This window comes from Ascaphus truei, unplaced genomic scaffold, assembly GCF_040206685.1.
Source record: "Ascaphus truei isolate aAscTru1 unplaced genomic scaffold, aAscTru1.hap1 HAP1_SCAFFOLD_616, whole genome shotgun sequence".
Taxonomy (NCBI): domain Eukaryota; kingdom Metazoa; phylum Chordata; class Amphibia; order Anura; family Ascaphidae; genus Ascaphus; species Ascaphus truei.
The window spans coordinates 166,883-186,985 of NW_027456949.1; the positions used below are offsets into that span (position 1 = coordinate 166,883).

The 20,103-nt window shown below is 42.2% G+C and overlaps 1 protein-coding gene across 1 annotated transcript in view; it reads left to right on the forward strand.

Moving 5' to 3' along the window:
* Positions 1–20,103, forward strand: part of LOC142485655 (carboxypeptidase Q-like) — an 84,708-nt gene that overhangs the window by 51,735 nt on the left and 12,870 nt on the right. The window contains exon 2 of the mRNA XM_075584479.1: positions 7,009–7,100. Coding sequence (XP_075440594.1) covers positions 7,009–7,100 — 92 coding nt within the window. The remainder of the gene's footprint in view (positions 1–7,008; positions 7,101–20,103) is intronic.

Genomic DNA, 20,103 nt, shown 5'->3' on the forward strand with positions numbered 1-20,103 from the left:
TGTGTCACTAAATAGGAACTGCACTGCTCTTTATGATTTCACCAGGCACCGCCCTTGTGTCTCTTGATTGGACACAGGGTCAGGTGACCTACCTCCACCATTCAGGGCAAGTGCTTGAAGTGGGGGAAACCCATGATAACTCATGGCAACCTGCCCTTACCAGGGATTACTGCACAGGAGGAGGATAGAAATATAGCCCATAATCTTACCAGGGCTACACATTCTTAAGCTTTTAATCATTTTCCACATAATTTCAAAGTTCTACTTTAAGCTGAACATTATCTACAGTACTTCAGCCAAATGTGAACCAGTTTTCAGGACTTCTGTTTTTACTTTACTGCTTAATTTGGCTAAGATACCTTGGGTACTGTAATTTAAATTCCAAACAAGGATTTCATGTGTTGAAAACTTAGTGTTGATACTCTACACCTGGGGTGTGCAAACCGGGGGGAGGAGAGGATTTTTTTTGGGGGGGGGGGGCGGTGCTCCTCACCACAACATTTAACATTAAATTAAATGCTGCATGAGCGCGCAAGGCCTCTGTAAGTACCTCTTACCTGCTTTCAGCCGGCTTGTGATGACTATGGCAAAGCAACGTCACATGATGCCAGAGAGAAGGTAAGAGAGGGGTCATGAGCAGGGGGGGGAGTGCAGACAGCGGGACGCAAAGAAAAAAGTTTGTGCACCCTTGCTCTATACAATAGAGTCTTCAATAGGCTCATCTGAGGCTACATCAGCATGTACCTTTTTTCCCTCTGGTCTCTGTTTTCTGGTTAACTCTTTGTATTTCACTATTCAGTAAATCAATGCATTTTGGAATTTAAAGTCTTCAACGTATGACACAGATCCTTGGCAATTTCATCCATATGCCATGCCTGCAATATATCCAGACCACTAGTCTGCAGATAATCTGACACTGAAGTCGCAATTTCAAAGATCTGCATGAAAAGAAATCAAACAAATAGTGTTTCAAATCTTGTTCAACCATAGTAAGGTAATTAGTTAGGCAAATTACTCACTCTATCAAAATTTGGCGACAGTGAAAGGTATTATGTGTACAAGCAATAAAGCTCCACTGTTCTTTAGATTGGTCACAAGATGACCCAAATGCTACTCCATGCCCTGGGTTTGCTCCACCAGTGGGTGTCACCTATTGTTTTTTAGCCTGGAAAGATTTTCCTGCCCTTGATATTGGTTGGAGACATGTTCTGTCCACAAAGGCAACCTTTCAGAAGACTGAAAAAAGCTTGCTGTTCTTTGTAAAAGCCCAATTAAAGTCTTTACTAGACTAACAAATGGAGTTATATCCACCATGACCAAATGGAGAATGTTAGCATTGCACCAGGTATACACAGAATTACATGACACATTTATTTGGGCCTGTGCTTCATTATAGCAGCCATTCATGTTTGTAGCACCATCAAAACATCAACCAATACTGCTACTAATGCTACTAAAAGACAACATTTTTGTTTTCACCTTAAGGTTGCCAGGTGTCCAGCATTGAACCAGACTGTTCTGTATTTGGACACTTTGTTCCGTAAAAAAAGGAGAGGTAATACTGAACATTTGTGTCCGGCATAACCTCTCTGGACATAATGACCTGACCGGCTTGAGGGGCCTTGACATTTCCCCGAACAGGGAGAGAAGAGGACTGTTACTAGGTTGATGGGAAGCTTCCTCCATCCTGATTTGTATTTTGGTGTAATTTCCTAACCTCATGCATGGATACTACTTCCTCTACATGTTCTTGGAGTCCTCTATCATATTTGTTAAGAAGCAGAACTAACTCTAGAAAGTTAATATGGTTGAGCTTACTATTAAGTAATATATGAGCAGCCTCATCCTTCCCTCTGTGAGCAAGTTCCAATCAATCGACTGATGAACATACAATTATATCAATCAATTCACTGATTACCATACAATTATGCTGTATGTTTAATTAGCTAAATTTACCTTAATTAGTGTTTCAATATCAGTTTTTTCTATTCTGCAGACAAATATGCATTTACAGCTGCTTGATGCTGGCTACACTCCTAATGTTTCCGTGCTCGGTCATAAACATTGTCTTTATTAACCAGCTAGACAAAATGCCATACACGCTAAACAGAATCATTTTTGGCTTTCCACACAATAATTTTCGCAAATTTGTTTGGTGGATTTGGATCCACCGGTTCCTTTGGTCTGCGGATCAATCTCAAAAAGGACGTTCTGCCCTTTATTTCCCCCTGTCATGACAATCCACATGATGGATTTATAATCTGTGGTCGGTTTGTTAAAAATCCACACTCAAATTAAATCCGCAGGATCTCTCTTTCTCTTTTTTTTCTCTCTTTTGCTTTTTTTTTTTAAATCCGGTAATGAATAGTGGAATCCACGGATTTCCAGATTGTAAAAAAAATTGTACTGGGTGAAAAATTAGGTACCAGAAAAATCAGGGCTCATGGCAGATATGGCATAGAATTAATAGTAAAAAAATATCTGCAGTTCTATTGGATTTTTCTATACAAAATTCTAAATACAGTACAAAAATGATATCCTACAGTGACCAATGATCTATGGTTTACTTTTCTGGTACTGTTAACCAATTTATTTGCCATTACATTAAACACTGAGACTTCTACTGTACATTTTTCAAGCAGTTATAGTTTACCCAGGGCTATATTTCTAGGTGTACTCTGGGGAACTGAGTTCCGGAACCTTTTGTTTTGAGTTCCAGCTCCTTTGTAGGGATCAGCATGAAACTTCATATAGTGTTTATTATATTACTAGGCATGGGGATGAAATGCTAACTGGGGGTTTGTAAAATGCTGTAACTACCCTATTTTTTTTTATTTAAAGTTGGATTATTTGTTATGTAGATCATTCATTTTTCTTGAGTTTGTATTCCGACACCTTTTCACCTACAAAAACACCACTCCATTTACATATTAGTAGAATACTTATGGCTATAGATGTAGCCTGTCTTGCATTCTTTTGAGCATAAAAGCGGTTCCCACAACTCCTGAGAAGGTGGATCAGTGGGCAGCTGTGGTTCAAAAAGCCAGCAGTGGCTACATTTTTTACCCAATGGGAAACGTTTCCCTGACAATTCCCTGCCTCGGTGGAAGTTGGTCAGGATTTTAGGACAACTGGAAGTGATTACAATCTTCCAGAATCCACAGTTTGGTAAACTTACCATATTTATATAGTTATTTTTGAACTTCGTACCAGCTACATAATGTCGTTTGTAAGGTATGACAGTACAATATAAAACAATAATTTAAATTCCTCCCTTTTTCATTTAATTCTGCATCTACTGTAGGACCATATTTAGGAAGCAGTCATCTGCCATAAAGCACCTTCCAATGCTGGAATAACACTTTACAGGCCAGTCAAGCCAATTGCTGTATGACGTCTTATGGCAGAAGACTACTTTGTAATATGGACCATAATCTTGCAACCTGCTATGATTAACAGGTTTTGTGTGTTTTTTTTTTTTTTTTTAATTCTATGTAACATGTTGCATAGAACAAGCAATTCAATATCATTAACTGTTTAATATTTCTTACTTCAAAAGAGGGACTCATTGGCTACAGATGTTGGCCAAAACATAACCATACCTACAGTACCTCACCAAGCTACATCCCAACATTAGCAATATCTGAGTAATTGACATTGTTACACAGGGAGATTGTGTTGCACATTTAAGAAGGCAGCAATACCCTTGTCCAAGCAAGGATATTTTTAGTGGTGCTGGTGCTGCTGGAAACTGGCAGTCCAAGCAGCATGTGGTTAATAAATATAATTTTCTATTTCATATTCATAAGAATAGAAGATACTGTACACTTCAAAGATATTTTAGCAAATAAAGTCAATTGTGTCCGAAAGATATGGCTACACAAAACATAATCTATTTAGAAGCATGTTTAAGTGTAATGACCGGTAGATTGAACTGCAGGTATGTCTCCCCCTCCACGCCAACAAGATTTTAAAGCACGAAGAGATCTTTCATCACGTTCTAATGGAAGAATTTAAGTAGGCTCTTTGCAACAATTCTCTCTATTGTGTACTTCTGGATACTATCTTTTGCAAGCCAAAGTATTTTTAAGTTGTAGATATGGTTGTTTCTTTAAATTCTTGTTGAATTGTATAAGCATTTATACACGTAGTTGGATTTATAAGGACAGTCAAATAGGTAGAGTAATTGTTTGAACAATACATGACTCTACAGTGAGGTGGCCATTAAAGAAGCAATGGCCCAAATGTTAACTGCATTTTTTCTACTCTTAGCTCATCAGGGTAGTGTCCTATGAAGTAGGATCACAATTTACTTATCCTCCTGCAAAAAGTGGGGAATACGACACATCAGAGCAATGTCCCCTTCGCTCGTGATGAGCAGACCCATTTTGAATTCTTAGAGACCCTGAAATGAATCATCAAATACCTGCCTGAAGCTAGAGACTAGTGGTTAGGCTCCACGTGACAGCAAGAAAAAAGGTTAGTGGATCAATGAAACTGCGGCTCCTTTGGAAAAGTCAGAACTCACCACAAAAAACTCTCCACCCAGGCGTTTCACGCCCACGGTGGCGCTTTCTTTTCCTTGAGAAAGCGCCACAGTGGGCGTGAACGGCGTGGGAGGTGTTTTTTTTGTCCTGCCTGTGTGTTTTTTGTATCATTTTTATATGTAGTGAATAAATCCTTTTTTTGTTTTTCCATTGCTGGTGAGTTCTGACTTTTTTCCAAAGGAGCTGCAGTTTCTTCGATCCACTAAACATTTTTCTTGATGTCCTGTGATTGGAGAGACTCATCCGGGGGTCACGGAGTATTCCACAACATCTAATCTATGCAAACACTGAATCAGCCAGATGAACCAGATGGTGATTTATCGTGAGTAGTTACAACTCCACACCGGGCATGCCGGAGACACAGGGTTAGAATTCGAGCCGCAGTCATCCGGTGAGGACTATATATTATCCTTCATGCGAGTTACTGGACTTGTTTCACTTATTTTTTAACCTTTATATGTGTTCTCCTCTTATCCTCCTGTATACATGTTATCAGCAGTTGGAAGACTTACCTTTTCGTTTAACCCGATCAGCGCCCTGCCATATATGTGCTTATTATTAACATTGCATATCGTTGCTTGATCTCCTTTCCTACACAGAGTTCCACATAACAGCACCCAGGTTCAGGTAATGGAAAAATGTTCTTCCCCGAAAACGTCCAGAGTAGGGTTGCAAGATAAAACCGTGTTACATACAGTGCTCCTACGATTAAAGTATAATCACTTACGTTGCTATAGCACCTTTCCCCCCCCCCCCCCATCCTAAGTGAGATTGGGTCGCTACCGGTGTATTCTGGTTCGTACCTGTGAGGTGGAACATGAGCCCGGAGATCTTCGAGATGGTATCAAGTGCATCAAGACAGGCTATATGGATGGTTCATCGGCAGTGGCAGTGCCTCCAGCCATAGAGGATCCTGGTGCGCCCAGGATTGACCTCATGGGCAATTTTTCTTTGTGTAGTCATATTTCAATTAGCACACCAGAGTTGGTATAACTGGGGTTTATTTGGTACACAGCAAGATAACACAGAATACAGTCCCTGAATGTAGTACCCAGGCTTGAGGCCTTGAATACCCCTCCTCAGTAAACCTTACCCCCTAACAGGGCAAGGCCTCAGCCTACTCCTCCTTGGGAGAGGCTCTCTGCTGCGTCCTCATAGCATGAAGGGCAGCTCAGAATTGCCCCCTTTAACCATTACTCTAACCTACAGAGGGAAAAGCCCCCTCCTTCCTTGGGGAGTGGCTTGTAAGCCGGCCTACCTACGGTCATATTACAGCCCTTACAATAACAGGCTATTCCTGAACTTTATTGATAATACACACAGAACAATATAACAGACCTGGCAGGAATTACTCCCAACACTGCCCACTCTTTACTGGGACTTACAGTGTTAGAGGGGCCAGAGAATCAGTAGTCCAAGGGGACCTGGCTACATTGCATTTTGAAATAAACATATTTTTTGTTATTGTCACGAACTTTTTAAACTGACTCATAACTTTTGCTATTATGCTGTCACACTCCAAAAATATCTGCTTCTAAGCTTTTTTTTGGGGGGGGGGGAGGGGGGGAATAGAACACTGGGGCTACCATTTCCTCATTTTCCAAACACAGTTATGTCATCTATATTGTTTGACAATTTTTTAAACAATATTTACAGTTTACCAATATGATTTCTACATACTGGCATTAGCAACAAGCCTAGAGTAACATGTTTAAGGCACCTTCAAAGCAGCAATCCGTGCTGCTCATTAGGTTTTTTTTTTGGAGGGGGGGAGAGAGAGAGCAATATAGTCACGGGGTAACATTGGCAGAAAACTACAAATATACCTACAAGGTTCACCAATAAAGAGCACAATGTCCGCTTTCTATTAGGGACTCGGCAGACACTACAAAAAAAAATAGTCAATTTTACAACAACCGTGGGGTTCCTGAAGCAGGGAGAATCACGGTTGAGCTCATCGAGGGACCCAGGTTCTTATATGGTTGCTGCCTTATTGCATGCAAAAATTTTTTTTGCCAATCTGTAATTATTTTAAATACCACTTCTGTTAGAGCATAGTGTAATAGCCAATGAATAGCCAGCCCCACTGGCAGTTAAAGGGTTAATAGACACACCTGCTGCTGTTCAGAAAGAGAAATCTTTGTTAATTTCCAAAGAAAAGGCTAATTAAAGTTGTTTAAGTAAACCTCTGGCTAGGATACATTATGAAAAAAAGAAAGAAAAAAAATCTTGAAACAAAGTTTCCCCTTTCAAAATCATGACATTGCCGCTTTTATCACGCGTGCGTAGAAATAAAGTGTCACACTTTACCTACAGTGCTGCCCACCGAATAAAAGGATACTGCCTCAGTAATTGTACACTGTTTATTGTGAAACATGTACTGTATGTGAAGTGCACACTTTGAAATGCAAAGTAGGGTTGTGAAAAGATGAAGAGTTACATGCCTGTATTATGTTCTCAGGTCTCCGTCCTAAAAGAACTCTTCGCCTGGTACTTTGGACTGGGGAAGAACAAGGAGGAGTGGGTGCCCATCAGTATTATGAATTACACAAAGTAAGCAGTTTAAAGTATCTTTTAATACTCTATGGTATAATATACTGTAGTTGATTACGGTAATTCATTTTGTACTTTTTAAAATTCTTATGTTACATTATTTTCTAAAGATAGTTCTGGAGAATTCAAGGTAAGAAACTGGAGTAACACACATACTGAAAACTATTTCTACAGAATGGAATTTTTTTTAGATGTAGTGTTTTGTACTCTTTGCAGAACAAAGTGTTTTGCTTTACATTTCAGCAAAGTAATATGTAATGCTTTGGTACAAACAGTTTTATTGTGATGGAATATAACTTTTTCTATTAATTGGATTTTGAAAAAAAAAATGTTCTCATTAATTGAGGCAAACACTTTCTAAGAGTCATATATTTAGATGAGTAATATTACAGGTTATAACTGAAACTAGCTAACGTTCAACACAAAAGCACTCCATAAATGAATATTGTGAAAAAAATGTGTTCTGTCACAATATACTTAATTAAAAGTAGTTCTAATTTACCTCTTGAAATGAATTCTATATTTAAAGAATATTTTTAGGCAGCAAAATGTTTTATATACTAATTTAATTATAATAAAGATGTACAAAAGTTGTTGCTCCCACTTGTGCGTTCTAGTGGGATGTTATTGTGATATACTGTACGTTATTATTATTGCCATTAAATAGGATGAAAACTATGATATAATTCAATATGTTATGTTATCAGTGGGAACAATGATGTCTATTACATTTGTATTTCTGGTTAGATTTTAAATAAAATTCTTTTATAAATTTATAAATTGAAATTAGATTTAAAAATTAACATTCCTATAGATCACATATGTTACTAAATTATTGATTGGGCTATATATTTTCTTTGGGCAAGGCTTTCTGAATGCATTTCAACCATCATTTTCATAAACATAGGCCAACCCCTGCCAGCCACTACAGAGTTCTGACTATACAAACCTGAAATATCCTAAATAAACATGGCAAAACTGATTATACTGTAGCTATTTGAAGGATGACAATTGGGAGCTAAATACAGTAGCTCTTTTTGGCAATGCAAATGATTGTCTTCTTGTCACATCCACAATCATGGACGTCACAAGCAATTTTGAAGACCATTTCTTCTGCCCTTGATGGGCCTTTATGCCTCTTGACCGGCACCACCAACAAACTCACAACACCACTTTGCCTCACATATACTAACTGTATATGAGATAATAACAATACGTAATGGACCATAGTGACCATATGGGAGTGGCATGTTAACGGGTGAGCCAGGTAGGACCAAAATGATCCAATGAGAAAAATTCTGCAGACGTTAGAGGCAGACTTTGGATTCCAGAAAAGAAAGGCAGACTCTGGAGCCTTGGAAGCCCCAACTAATTTGAAGCCAATTTCACATGAGCTGACCTTGCCAACAAATTTAGCACAGAACTATTATCAAATTAACGTCTCTGGTATGTTCCACTGTCTGTTTTCACTTCTATCAATGTATCCTCGATGCGACAGAATGCTAATCAAATAAACATTTCTTTGGTGTGTCCCTCTATCTCTACTAAATAGTTACAATCCCTTCCTTCCTTTTTATTGCCATGTGATATTGTTAGAATATTTAAGTCACTCTGTATTGGCTGTGCTCCCTTCTTAAGTGCCACTGTTTAAGTGTCTGTGGAGTTGAGCAGGAGATGAACAAGAACAGAAGAACTGGATTCAGCATTTTAACAAAAGCTCTGCAACTCTGAGGCTTCGTTCAGGGTGCAGGCTTCGGAGGGAGGGCGTGCTTACGTGCGAGCTGCCGTGGGACACAAAGTTTTCAAATTGAATACTGGTTGTCAGGGTAGCAGCTGCCCTGTCTCCGAAGCCAGGAGTTGACGCTGGCTACAGTTTCAATAAACAAAAAAATCGTTTTTTGAAGCTGCAGCAGGGTCACAGGGACCAAGGCAGCCAATGAAATCATTCTTGAGAATGATTTCATGACTGCAACTTGGATCCCTAACCTGCCTTCTGTAGCCCCGCCCTCAACTCCTGAAAACATCTGCTGGGGATGAACACACATTGCCCAGCAAACTGCCGCCCTCCCTCCCGAACACCCTGCCTCCAACTCCTGCCTCTGGCACCCTGAACGAGGCCTGAGAATTGAACTTTGGAAAGGCTCTGACAATTTATGCGCTGCTTAAATACTATAACTCTATAAGCTGCTGTTTTACCTTCAGTGCTACACTGCCCTTCCAGTCATGATTTATACATCTATTTTTTTAAATCATACAGTACTACTCATATCCTCTAATACCTGGGAAATATCTCTTCCTACCTTTCTTTCCATACTAACTGCACTGCAATCTCCATATGCCCTCCCTATTTCCTTTTCTGTTCACCGTTTCCTGAACGATTAATACGATTTGGTATGGTTAGGTATTGTTACAATGTTAAAGAAATTTAACAATACTATTGTTACTTTTCCTCACTCCTTTGTACGTAAACCTTTGTAGTCTCTCTAAATTGTTTATTAATGACCTTGAGGTTGGCATAGAGAGCACAAAGTCTCCAACTTTACTGATGACACTAAATTGTGTAAGGTAGTAGAATCAGAGCAGAATGTAATTTCTCGCAAGAAGGACTTGGAGAGACTGGAAACTTGGGCAGGTAAACGGCAGATGAGGTTTAATACAGATAAATGTAAGGTTATGCATTTGAGAAACAAGAATAAATAGGCAATTTACAAGTTAAATGGGGATAAATTAGGAGAACCCTTGATGGAGAAGGATTTAGGAGTGCTTGTAGACAAGAGGCTTAGCACTAATGCCAAAAGTCATGCAGTAGCTGCAACGGCAAACAAGATTTTATCTTGCATTAAACGGACAATGGATGGAAGGGAAGTAAACATAATTATGCCCCTTTATAAAGCATTAGTAAGACCAGACCTTGAATATGGAATACAGTTTTGTGGAACCACTCCATAAAAAAGATGTTATGGAACTAGAAAATATGCAGAGAAGACACAACAAATTAACAAATGAGATTGCTAATTTAATTTATGAGGAGAGGCAAGCAAAATTAGATTTGTTAACATTAGAAAAGAGGCATCTTAATAGGCCCAGAGTCCATCGGTCAGTGATGCTCTCGTCTAGAGAGAGAGGAGGTGTGGGGGTCCCCGACCTAGCAAAATATTATCTCGCAGCACAGCTGAAGCAGGCCGTAGTTTGGAATTGCGACCCGGCCTTAGCTTCATGGTTAGAGATAGAGTCTCACTACGCCTATCCCCTCTCCTTCCAGGTGGCAATGTGGCCCACTGGCAGCAGCGGGGCCAAACCACCAAGGTTTGCCCTGGGAGCAATGAGATGCACGTGGGAAGTATGGCTTAAATGCAAAGGGAAGTATGGTCTGGTAGCATCCCCCTCACAGCTCACCCCCATCTTTGGGAACCCCAAATTCCCTCCAGGGTGTTCCCCAAGTCAATTTGACCAATTTCAGAGTCATAATATTAGGATGGTGGCCGATCTGCTGCAGAAAGATGAGATTGCTACTTTTCAGGCGATTAGGGATAAATTCGAGATCCAGGGCCTCCACCTGTTTAAATACCTGCAAGTACGACACTTTCTTTTATCCCTCTCCCCAACCTCTAAATTCCCCAAACTAACCAGATTCGAAACCCTATGTACCAAAACAACTTACCAAAAAGGCCTGATCTCTCAAATATATAAAGGATTAGAGTCCCCTTCAACTCCACCCAACCATCGATATATGCAAAGATGGTCTGAGGAATTAGGCCTTTCAATAGACTCGGAAGATTGGGAGGAGATCTGGGAGGAGGCCCCTAAAACATCAATTTGCACAACAATAAAAGAAAACATATATAAAATTCTATTTCAGTGGTACCTGACTCTCGCTAGGCTGAGCCAGATCTACCCCGGCGCAATTGACCTGTGCTGGCGGGGATGTGGTCAAAAGGGGGATATGGCCCACATTTGGTGGTCATGTCCGGAGATACAAAGATTCTGGACCATGATCCAGAGACTCATACACGAAGTCACGGGACTATCCATACCCTTGGACCCACTGACCCTGGTGCTGAACAAACCAATCGAAGATCTCCCCCCACCAATGTCCAGACTAGTAACGGCCATATTGACGGCGGCCAGGTGTTCCATAGCAGCCGCTTGGAAGCAGACCAAAGCCCCCTCTAGAACTACTGTCACTAGTAGAATCAATGAAGTTATGACGATGGAGAAATTGTCTGCCTTGCTCCAAAGAAAATACCCCAATTCCTGAATACCTGGGACCCCTGGCTAATAAAATAAGCTCAACCGAACCGAGTCGCGGAGGCAGGAGCGCGCCACCCCCCCCTCCCCTTCTCCCCCCCCCGGATCCTGGGGGAGGAGAGGATGTTACAGAGTCCCCTAGACGTCTCCCCCCCTCCCCCCCTATACCCCTGTATGTCTTCTTCCTTCCCCCCCTCTCTCCCTCCCCTCTATATCCCCCCCACCCAAGAAAATGGAAAATGTTATATGGTCACTCTCAGATTGTAAAAAGCACCACTGTCATGGGATCATGACACCCTTGTATGTACCGTATTACCTGATTGTGCCCAGTAAAAAAATTGATACAAAAAAAGAAAAGAGGCATCTAAGAGGAGCTATGATAACTATATACAAATATAGTCGGGACAATATAAGGAACTTTCAAAAGAACTATTCATCCCAAGGGCAGTACAAGCAACACAAGGTCATCCCTTTTGGTTGGAGGAAAGGAGACTTCACCAGCAACAAAGGAAAGGGTTCTGGAGAATGTGATGGCAGATACATAGATATCTTCAAAAAAGGTTGTACATCTTTTTTTAGAACAGAAAGTATACAGGGATATACCAAGTAAGTATAAGATGTGAAGGATGTTGATCCAGGGAGTAATCTGATTGCCAATATTTGAAGTTAGCAAGGAATTTATTTCCCCTCTTATGAGATATCATTTGATGATATTTCACTGGATCAATATAATGTGAATAGAAATAAAGGCTAAAGTATCTGTCAACTAAATTTTGCATAGGTTGAACTTAATAGACGTATGTCTTTTTTCAAACTCGTCAACTTCCCCACTTGCCTCCTTCTATCAACATTTCTTCATATCACCTTTTCCTGTGCCAAGAATCTGCACTGCTAATTACCAGGGGCGTATTTATAGCCCGAGCAAGCCCGGGGGCCTGTGCTTTTGGGGGGCCCGCTCTCTGCCCTGCAGCAGGCAGGAAGCACAGAGGGAAATCCCTTCCTCTGCAAGTGGGCGGGGCCTGGGTCAGGGGCCGGGCCCTGAGATGCAGGAGGGAGGACAGAGGGGAAATTCCTTCCTCTGCAGGGCCTCCATTGCTGGGCGGGGCCTCAAGTACAGCAGCCTGGAGCTGTAGCTGTAGCCTGAGAGACAGGCTGGGAAAAGTGAGAGGGAGGGGGAAGGGTTAAATCACAGGGGTAAAAACAGACATGAAAGGGAAATGATACTGAAGGAAGAGATACAAAGAGAAAATTAAGTGCGAGAGAAATACATAAGAGGGAAAAGAAAGACATGAGAGAGACAGAGAGAGAGAGAGCAAAGAGAGATCAGAGAGCAAAGAGATAAAGAGAGCAGAGAGAGAGACCAAAGACAGAGAGCAGAGAGAGCAAATAGAGAGCAGAGAGAGAGAGAGAGCACAGAGAGAGAGCGTAAAGAGAGACATGAGGGGGCCATAACATTTTTTTTGCCCAGGCGGGGCCCCCCCATGTCTAGCTACGCCACTGCTAATTACATACCTCTATCTTGGCTTCTGCACACCTTACTGTAATAAAATGCAACCCCAAAAATCCTCTTCTCGTCTCCTTTTCTCGCTCTCTCTCTCTACTTCTCCTTCTTGATTCTGAGGATATATCTCTCCTAATTCTGGACCTTGCCATATACACACATTCTTTCCCACACCTTCCTGGCTCCTCCTCCCTCCCTGCTAAGGATGTTAACCCATATAACTTAATACATATTCCTTGTCTCCATTCCTTCTCTCTTCCCTTCTTCTGTACCTTCTGAAATTTCCGATCTCTGACTAACAAGGCTTTGGCTGTTCACAACCTCTTCTGCTCTCGCTCTCTTCAGCTCTTTACTCTAACAAAATCCTGACTCTCACAACATGCTGATATGGAGACTGCTGTCTCTTATGGTGGTCTCTCTTTCTCTCACACTCCTGCTGCCAATATCAGTTCCGCCCTATGCCTCTATCTGTTTTTCTTCCTATAAGGTTCACACTGTCCAGCTTTTCTACCCTCTCTCTCAGCACGTAGCAGTCATCTACAGACTGCCTACCTCTACCTTCATCTTCATCTCTGATTTTGAAGCCTGACTGTCCTTGTTTATCTCCTCTGACTCTCCTATCCTTTTACTGTGGGATTTCAACTGTCATATTGATGATCCCTCAGTCTCTTGGTCATCTCGCCTTCTATCTTTAACCTGCTCATTTGGCCTCCACAAATGGACCAATTCCAGCAACCAGAAGCATAGTCACTACATAGCCTTGTTCTTTGCTGAAAACTGTTCCCTTTCTGATTTCTCTATCTCCCCCCTTCCACTCTCCGACCATCACCTCCTATCATTCACCACCATTCATTCCCTATACCCCCTCCTACCTGTTCTACTCGGTACTCTCAAGACTGTGGCTCAATTGACCTTTCTGCTCTGGCAACTACCCTGAACACTAACCTCTCCTCTCTCTGAACCTGACAATCTTGTCAACTCTTACAGCTCCTACAGCATTCAGATCTTCTAATTCTCAGATCCCCACTCCTCAAAGAGACAACAAATGGGGATAATACATAGTGTAAAACCGTTCACTAGAATAGAAACACAATGTACAAATGAAATAAACTTAGACTTCAAATATACAAAGACTTTGGGTATTTTTCTATTGGGACACCCACACTCGACTTCAGATCTGGCTGGCTCAGATGGACTCACTGCTGGGGACTCGCTTGTGCACAACGCTCCCCAAGACCATTCCCCTGGTAGTCTGATGTGAGTACCAAGATGGCGATATCTAGTATGGTTTCCTCTGGGTTCCAATAGCAAATTAAAAACTCCACGCGTTTCACCAAACTTTCGGATACTTTAGGGGTTCTGACATTCAATCCCTCATGGATTATTTTATACAGTCATATCAATCAGAATGCAGAATGCAGAACAAATATTACTTCATGTCTGGGTTAGACTGAGTCCCCGCTGGCGCTGAGCGGGCGGCGCTTACTTACATATATAGATATATGTGAGTCCCCGCTCACGCGGCGCTCGTGCGCAGGCACACGCTCACCCTTGCTCGGCACTTAGGTAAACAAAAAACCTATACTTACCCGCACACTCAACTACCCGCAATGCCCCCCCTCCCATCACGCACGTACAAGCAGGACACCCGGCGCTCATGCTTGGAGCGCTCTCCAAGCATGAGCGCACTCAGCACCAGCGGGGACTCAGCCTTATATTTAACAGAGTTACATTACTGTATATTCTGATGTATTTTTCAATTATACCTTGGAGCGATTGCGTCTCAGCATTTCTAGTATATTATCTACATGAAGTAAAATCCCATGGTCCTTTTTCCTACTTATCCTACTCGGTCTCTTCTGCTTCTTTTGATACTGTTGATCACTCACTTCACCTTCATATTCTAAAGTCTTCTTATCTGCAACTAAGCTCTATCCTGGTTCTCATTCTACCTCTCCAATCACGTTTAAAATTTCTGTTGTTAACATGTCTTCATCTCCGGTTGATCTACCACTTTACATTTTAAATGTTTAAAACAGTTTGTCGCTGTAATATTGCCCCCCTTTACTTTGTCTGATCTACTGCTAAAATTCAAGTGCATGCCCTTATGCATGCATTTATCATCCCCACCACCCTCTGGATTGTTATAACATACAGGTTTGACTATTCCTGTCTCCCTTGTTCAGCTGCCTGTAATTCTCCCTGTTCCAGCAGCTAGCTGCATGTGTAAAGCAACATTATTGCTAAATTTGCCCTTCACACAGTTCTAGTTGGTTGCCCTGACAACCTTCCAATCCACATAGAAAGAAGATTGGTTCAATCCTAATCCCCTGCCTTTATAGCAGTTACTTTAGTCCTTAGACCCTTCCTGCTTGTCACAGGAACATGTGCTTCAGATCTAACTAGCTGGCTTAGTGAGTACATGCTTCCTCCATTACACCCCTGCAAGGCCATCCTTTTTTACCGTCAAACCATAACAGAGCACCTTCACATAGAGAAGCACGCTCTCACCACTCAATACCATCTGCAAGTACCCTTTATATTTGTTTTTGACTCCCCCATTAAAGTTGAAGAAAATAAAAGGACTCTGTGTCTTCTCAAAAGGGGATGAGTGAAACCACTGGACTCACTCACATCCCACATGTGATCCTGGTCCAAGAGGAGCTATAAAATTAAAGATCTACATACAGGTTTTTTTTTATTAAAGGTCGTGGTTTTTAAAATACATATGCACCATATATTTGTCTTTTTATGGTCAGTAAAGTATATAATTCTGAGAGTGTTCATGTTAAAAGTGCAGAAATATGCTCAGTCTTGATTAAATGTTTTGCAGATCTTTAGGTTTGCTTACTTTCCAAATCCTTGCCATAGTGCAAGTTAAGTCCCACAGCAGGTTTAATTAATTAGACTAGACGCCGACCCAGACATGCTTTTGTAGAAATGTGAAATCTGCATTCTTTGTAGGATTTATCCCAGTGGAGCAGCTAACCAAAGAACTGGATAAAATATGGCATGAAGCTATAAAAGATTTCTTCCCTGCTTAGGAATGTTGTTGGCTGCACATTTTGGGTGGCGTCAGTGCCCTACTGTCCCTCGGGAAAAAAACAGCAATTATGGAGAAATAAGTAATTTCTTAGAAATATTAGTACATAGTCATTGGGCAGAACATCTCTTTTCTTAATAAAATAAGAATTCTTAACAGGGCACATTGGTACATGAGATTTTGGAATCCGCCACCTCACTTCAGATGATTCAACACTAAAGTGCTATAAGGAAGCCTATTTGAACTGTATCAATATAAAGTTTGTTCTTTGGTGAAATATGTTTATTTTTGTAAAGTATCAGAAGGGTAATGCAGGCACTCTGTAAACAAAGTCACAAGATACTTCTCAGCCGGTGCTCCATATCAAGAGGATATCCTGAAATCCCAGAGAAATCAACAGTAGAGATTGGAGTGATGCAGGCACATGGACTTGATCCTCAAATTCTGTATAGTTTTATGTGCCAGGAAAAAACTATTTTTGATGAGCAAGTCTGTGTGCCTGTATCCCTCCAATCTCTCTTTTTGTAAAGCTACAGTACCAGTTGATCTACTGTATACATAAAGGTTTTAGAAAATATTTCCATGTTCTAGTTGGATAGCTGTTTGGATAAAATAAAAGAGCACTTCTACTGATTGTGTGTTCTCGAGTAACTCCCTAAAATATGTGATCCTATAAATAACAAACTACAGATTTGCAATGCATTGTAGGCCCCTCTGGCAATCAAGGTGAGTTTCCTTGTTTAAGGTTTTCATAGAGTGTAGGGCTCGGGTTTATATTTTGCTGTATAGTGTACGTGTTTTGGGACATCGATACAGTAAATATTTTTGTGTAGGGTTAGGATTTTTCATTAGGATTCATGGTTTTTTGGAAAATGTTAAGTTAGTGTAAAGGCCATAAGTTATCATTTGTGTAGCCAGGACTGTTTTTCTGGTTACCAGTCTACCCTCCTGGCAGTAAGCCCTGGTAAGAGCAGGCTGCCAGTAGTAATCATGGGTTTTCCCCACTCCTTGCAGTGTCTTTGAGTGATAGTGGGAGGCGGTGTGCCTGAGCATACCCAATCAGGGGTCAGACTTAGTGCCCTCTTCTTGGCTGTACTTAAGGAAGCTTGCCACCCAAATTAGTAGGTGTTCCTTTCCCCACTGAGAGAGGCAGGTCACATACAGAGAGCCTTAGATTGGGGCCTTCTCTATTCCTCTTCCCTTTGGGAGAGTGAGTGTGCACCTTTACCCTGGCTTCTGATAAAGGAGTTGAGAAGAGCTAGGACAGCTGCAGGGGCCTGACCTGCAGTGGTTGTCCAGGGACCATCATCTGGCTGGATAGCTGATTTGAGAAACTGTAATTGGGCAGACCACTGCCGTGCTGTGAGTGCTGACCCAATAAAGCCGTTCCTGTTTTCATATTCCTTCTGCGTGGTGTGTGATCTTACTGGGAGGAGAGGGAGTAATTCTACTGTGGGAGATCGCCTCCATACATCTGGAGCCTGTGGTACTGTAGATGGAGGCGCTGCACTGCTAAAGAAACACGTGGGTAATGTACCCCAGAAACCTAATCCTGTTTCCACACTACCATCGGTGGACAGCTCAGCCCTCCTGTTAACAGCAGGTATCATGCACCAAATACGTAGTAATGGCCAAATCTCCCATCGGGTGGGGGAAACACCTTTACATTTGTTTAGTGTTTTTGGTTTTGAGTAAGGTTAAAGTTGGGAATACATTTAGGACTATGGTTTGTTATATAGATCAGATTTTAGTTATTGGTTGCATTTCAGTATTTGGATGAGCATCAAATAAATTATTAGGGGTTGACATTTTTTTTATTACGAAATTTTATTTTTTTACATTTGCAAGGTAAATAACGAATAAAACAATAAAATCATTTATTGTAATTATATCAAAACAAGTTTGATCAGCCCAATCTCCCAACCACATTTTGTGACACCGAAACATGGTTTGGGCTCTCTTTTACAAACCTACACGTGTTTATCACATGTTTCTTGAGATATAAATTGTTTCTCCACAGGACAAACATACTTGCCTGGTGGTGAGAATATGGCTGCCACGTCAACCTAGCTCCAATGTCCAATAGTTATCATTACTGAGCCCAGGACATACTTGGAAACGAGCGGAAACTCCCAATGTATCCCTTCAGGGTAACGCATTTGATAAATAAATAATAGAATCGCATTGTAGCTTTTTTCTTCTTCCTCGCACCGGCTCAAAAAACAACAGATATCTAAGGAACCAAGAGGCACCCCCAAAGTCTGAGGACCGCGAGCCAGCTCTGGGGGACCTCCCAGGTCATGTAGTGTACATAAGAAAATAAGTGGGAAATGCTGCTTTAAGGTATTTTCTGATGTTGGTCAGTAACGGTCTTGTATTATCAGACTGCCTTTTCTTGTGTCATTACTTAGCATTATCCTTGAAAAGAATATTATAAATAACATGCATGTCTTACAGAGTACAAAAGTGATTCCTGTAATGCTAATGCTGCTTTTAACCCTTTGAGTGCCTGATAACTTAGCCACAACGTCACGGCATCGGACACTTCATGGGCTCCATGACGTAGTTGCTATGTCGTGGCTTTTAAAGTTGTTTTTCTTGGAAGATTGCGTTCTGCGCTCCTTCGGAGTGTTAAACATGGTCTGGCCAGAGGAGGAACAAAAAGAGGACGACTCCCTCATCTTCGATTGACATCAATGATGCCACTAATTGTGTTTTAGTGAGTACAACTGTATTCTGTTGTAGCCAAGTCCCCTTGGACTACTTATTCCCTGGCCTCTCCAACACTCTAAGTCCCAGTAAAGAGCGGGCAGTGTTGGGAGTAGATTATGTAGGGCCTGCTATATTGTTCCTTGTGTATTATTAATAAAGTTCAAGAATAGCCTGTAAGGGGGGCCTATGAGTATAGGTAGGCTGGCTTACAAGCTAATCCCCAAGGTAGGAGGGGCTTTCCTCAAGAAGTTTGAGTGTAACAGTAGTTCTGGGCTGCCCTTCAGAGTATGAGGATGCAGCAGAGGGCCTCGCCTCAGAGGCAGTAGGCTGAGGCCTTGCCCCACTAGGGTTTAAGGTATTTAAGAAGAGGATATTCAAGGCCTCAAGTCTGGGTATTAAATTCTGGGACTGTAACCTGTATACAGTACCATCATGCTGTACCAATACACCTCAGTTATACCCAATCTGGTGTACTGATTGAACCTGTTCACCTAAAGAAGAAGTGCCCCTGAGGTCCATCTTGGCCGCACCAGGATTCTCTTGAGCTAGAGGCGCTGCCACTACTGATGATGAACCCCCCATAAGCCTGTCCTGATGTACTCCCCATACCACCGGGGAGATCTCCGGCTGTAAGGAATCAGGGAACACATCCTTTACGGCGTGTTCCCTCCTTACCTGCTTCTTCACAGCCCTCTGCGCTGGTTGCTGATCATACGTGCATCCCCGCTCTGTTTACAGAGCGCGCACGTGCACGCGCAGCTCTTCTACCCGTGCCACGGAGCCTAGCTCCGCCCCCCGGATGCGCCGCGCTCCTCACGGGCATGCTCACGTGACACCGTGCACCGCTCCCCAGCTGTGTGGCAAGTATCCTGAGTGCCCCTTGTCTCCTGCAGCCTATCCTGAACTCCACACCTCTGTTCCGCCCCCAGTCTCATTGGTTTCTGTGGGCTACTTAAGACTTTCACTTCCTGATTGCTGAGCATAACTCTTGTGACCCTGTGTTCCTGCGTTTGTTTTGCCTTGCCTTGCTTTGCTTGTGTCTTACTGTGTTCTCTGTTGCTTTCCTGTGTCCGACCTGGCTTGACTATAGGACCCCCTCTGGATAGACCCCGGCTTCACTATTGGACCTCCACTGGAAAAAGACCCCGGCTTGTATCTGACTACCCGCACCTCTCCATCCCAGACCTCGGCTTACGGACAATCTACCACTCTCCTGGCTCCTACCCTAGACCACGGCACCATGGACACTGACCACCCCACAGGCTTCACCCCCGGATTTTAGCAAGTACTCATACTAACCCACTCTCTCCAACCCAGACACGGCTACGCTGACTATACACCCTCCAGGAGTGCTCCCGCTGCTGTGGGTGTGCAGTCTTGTACTTTCCCACCTCAGTACCGGGGTCCCGCCTTTTCGTGGTGAGCGCTTACACCGGCCTCCTGTTTACCAGCCAGGTATGCACCATCACCAGATTACACCGGTAGCGACACTATCTCCC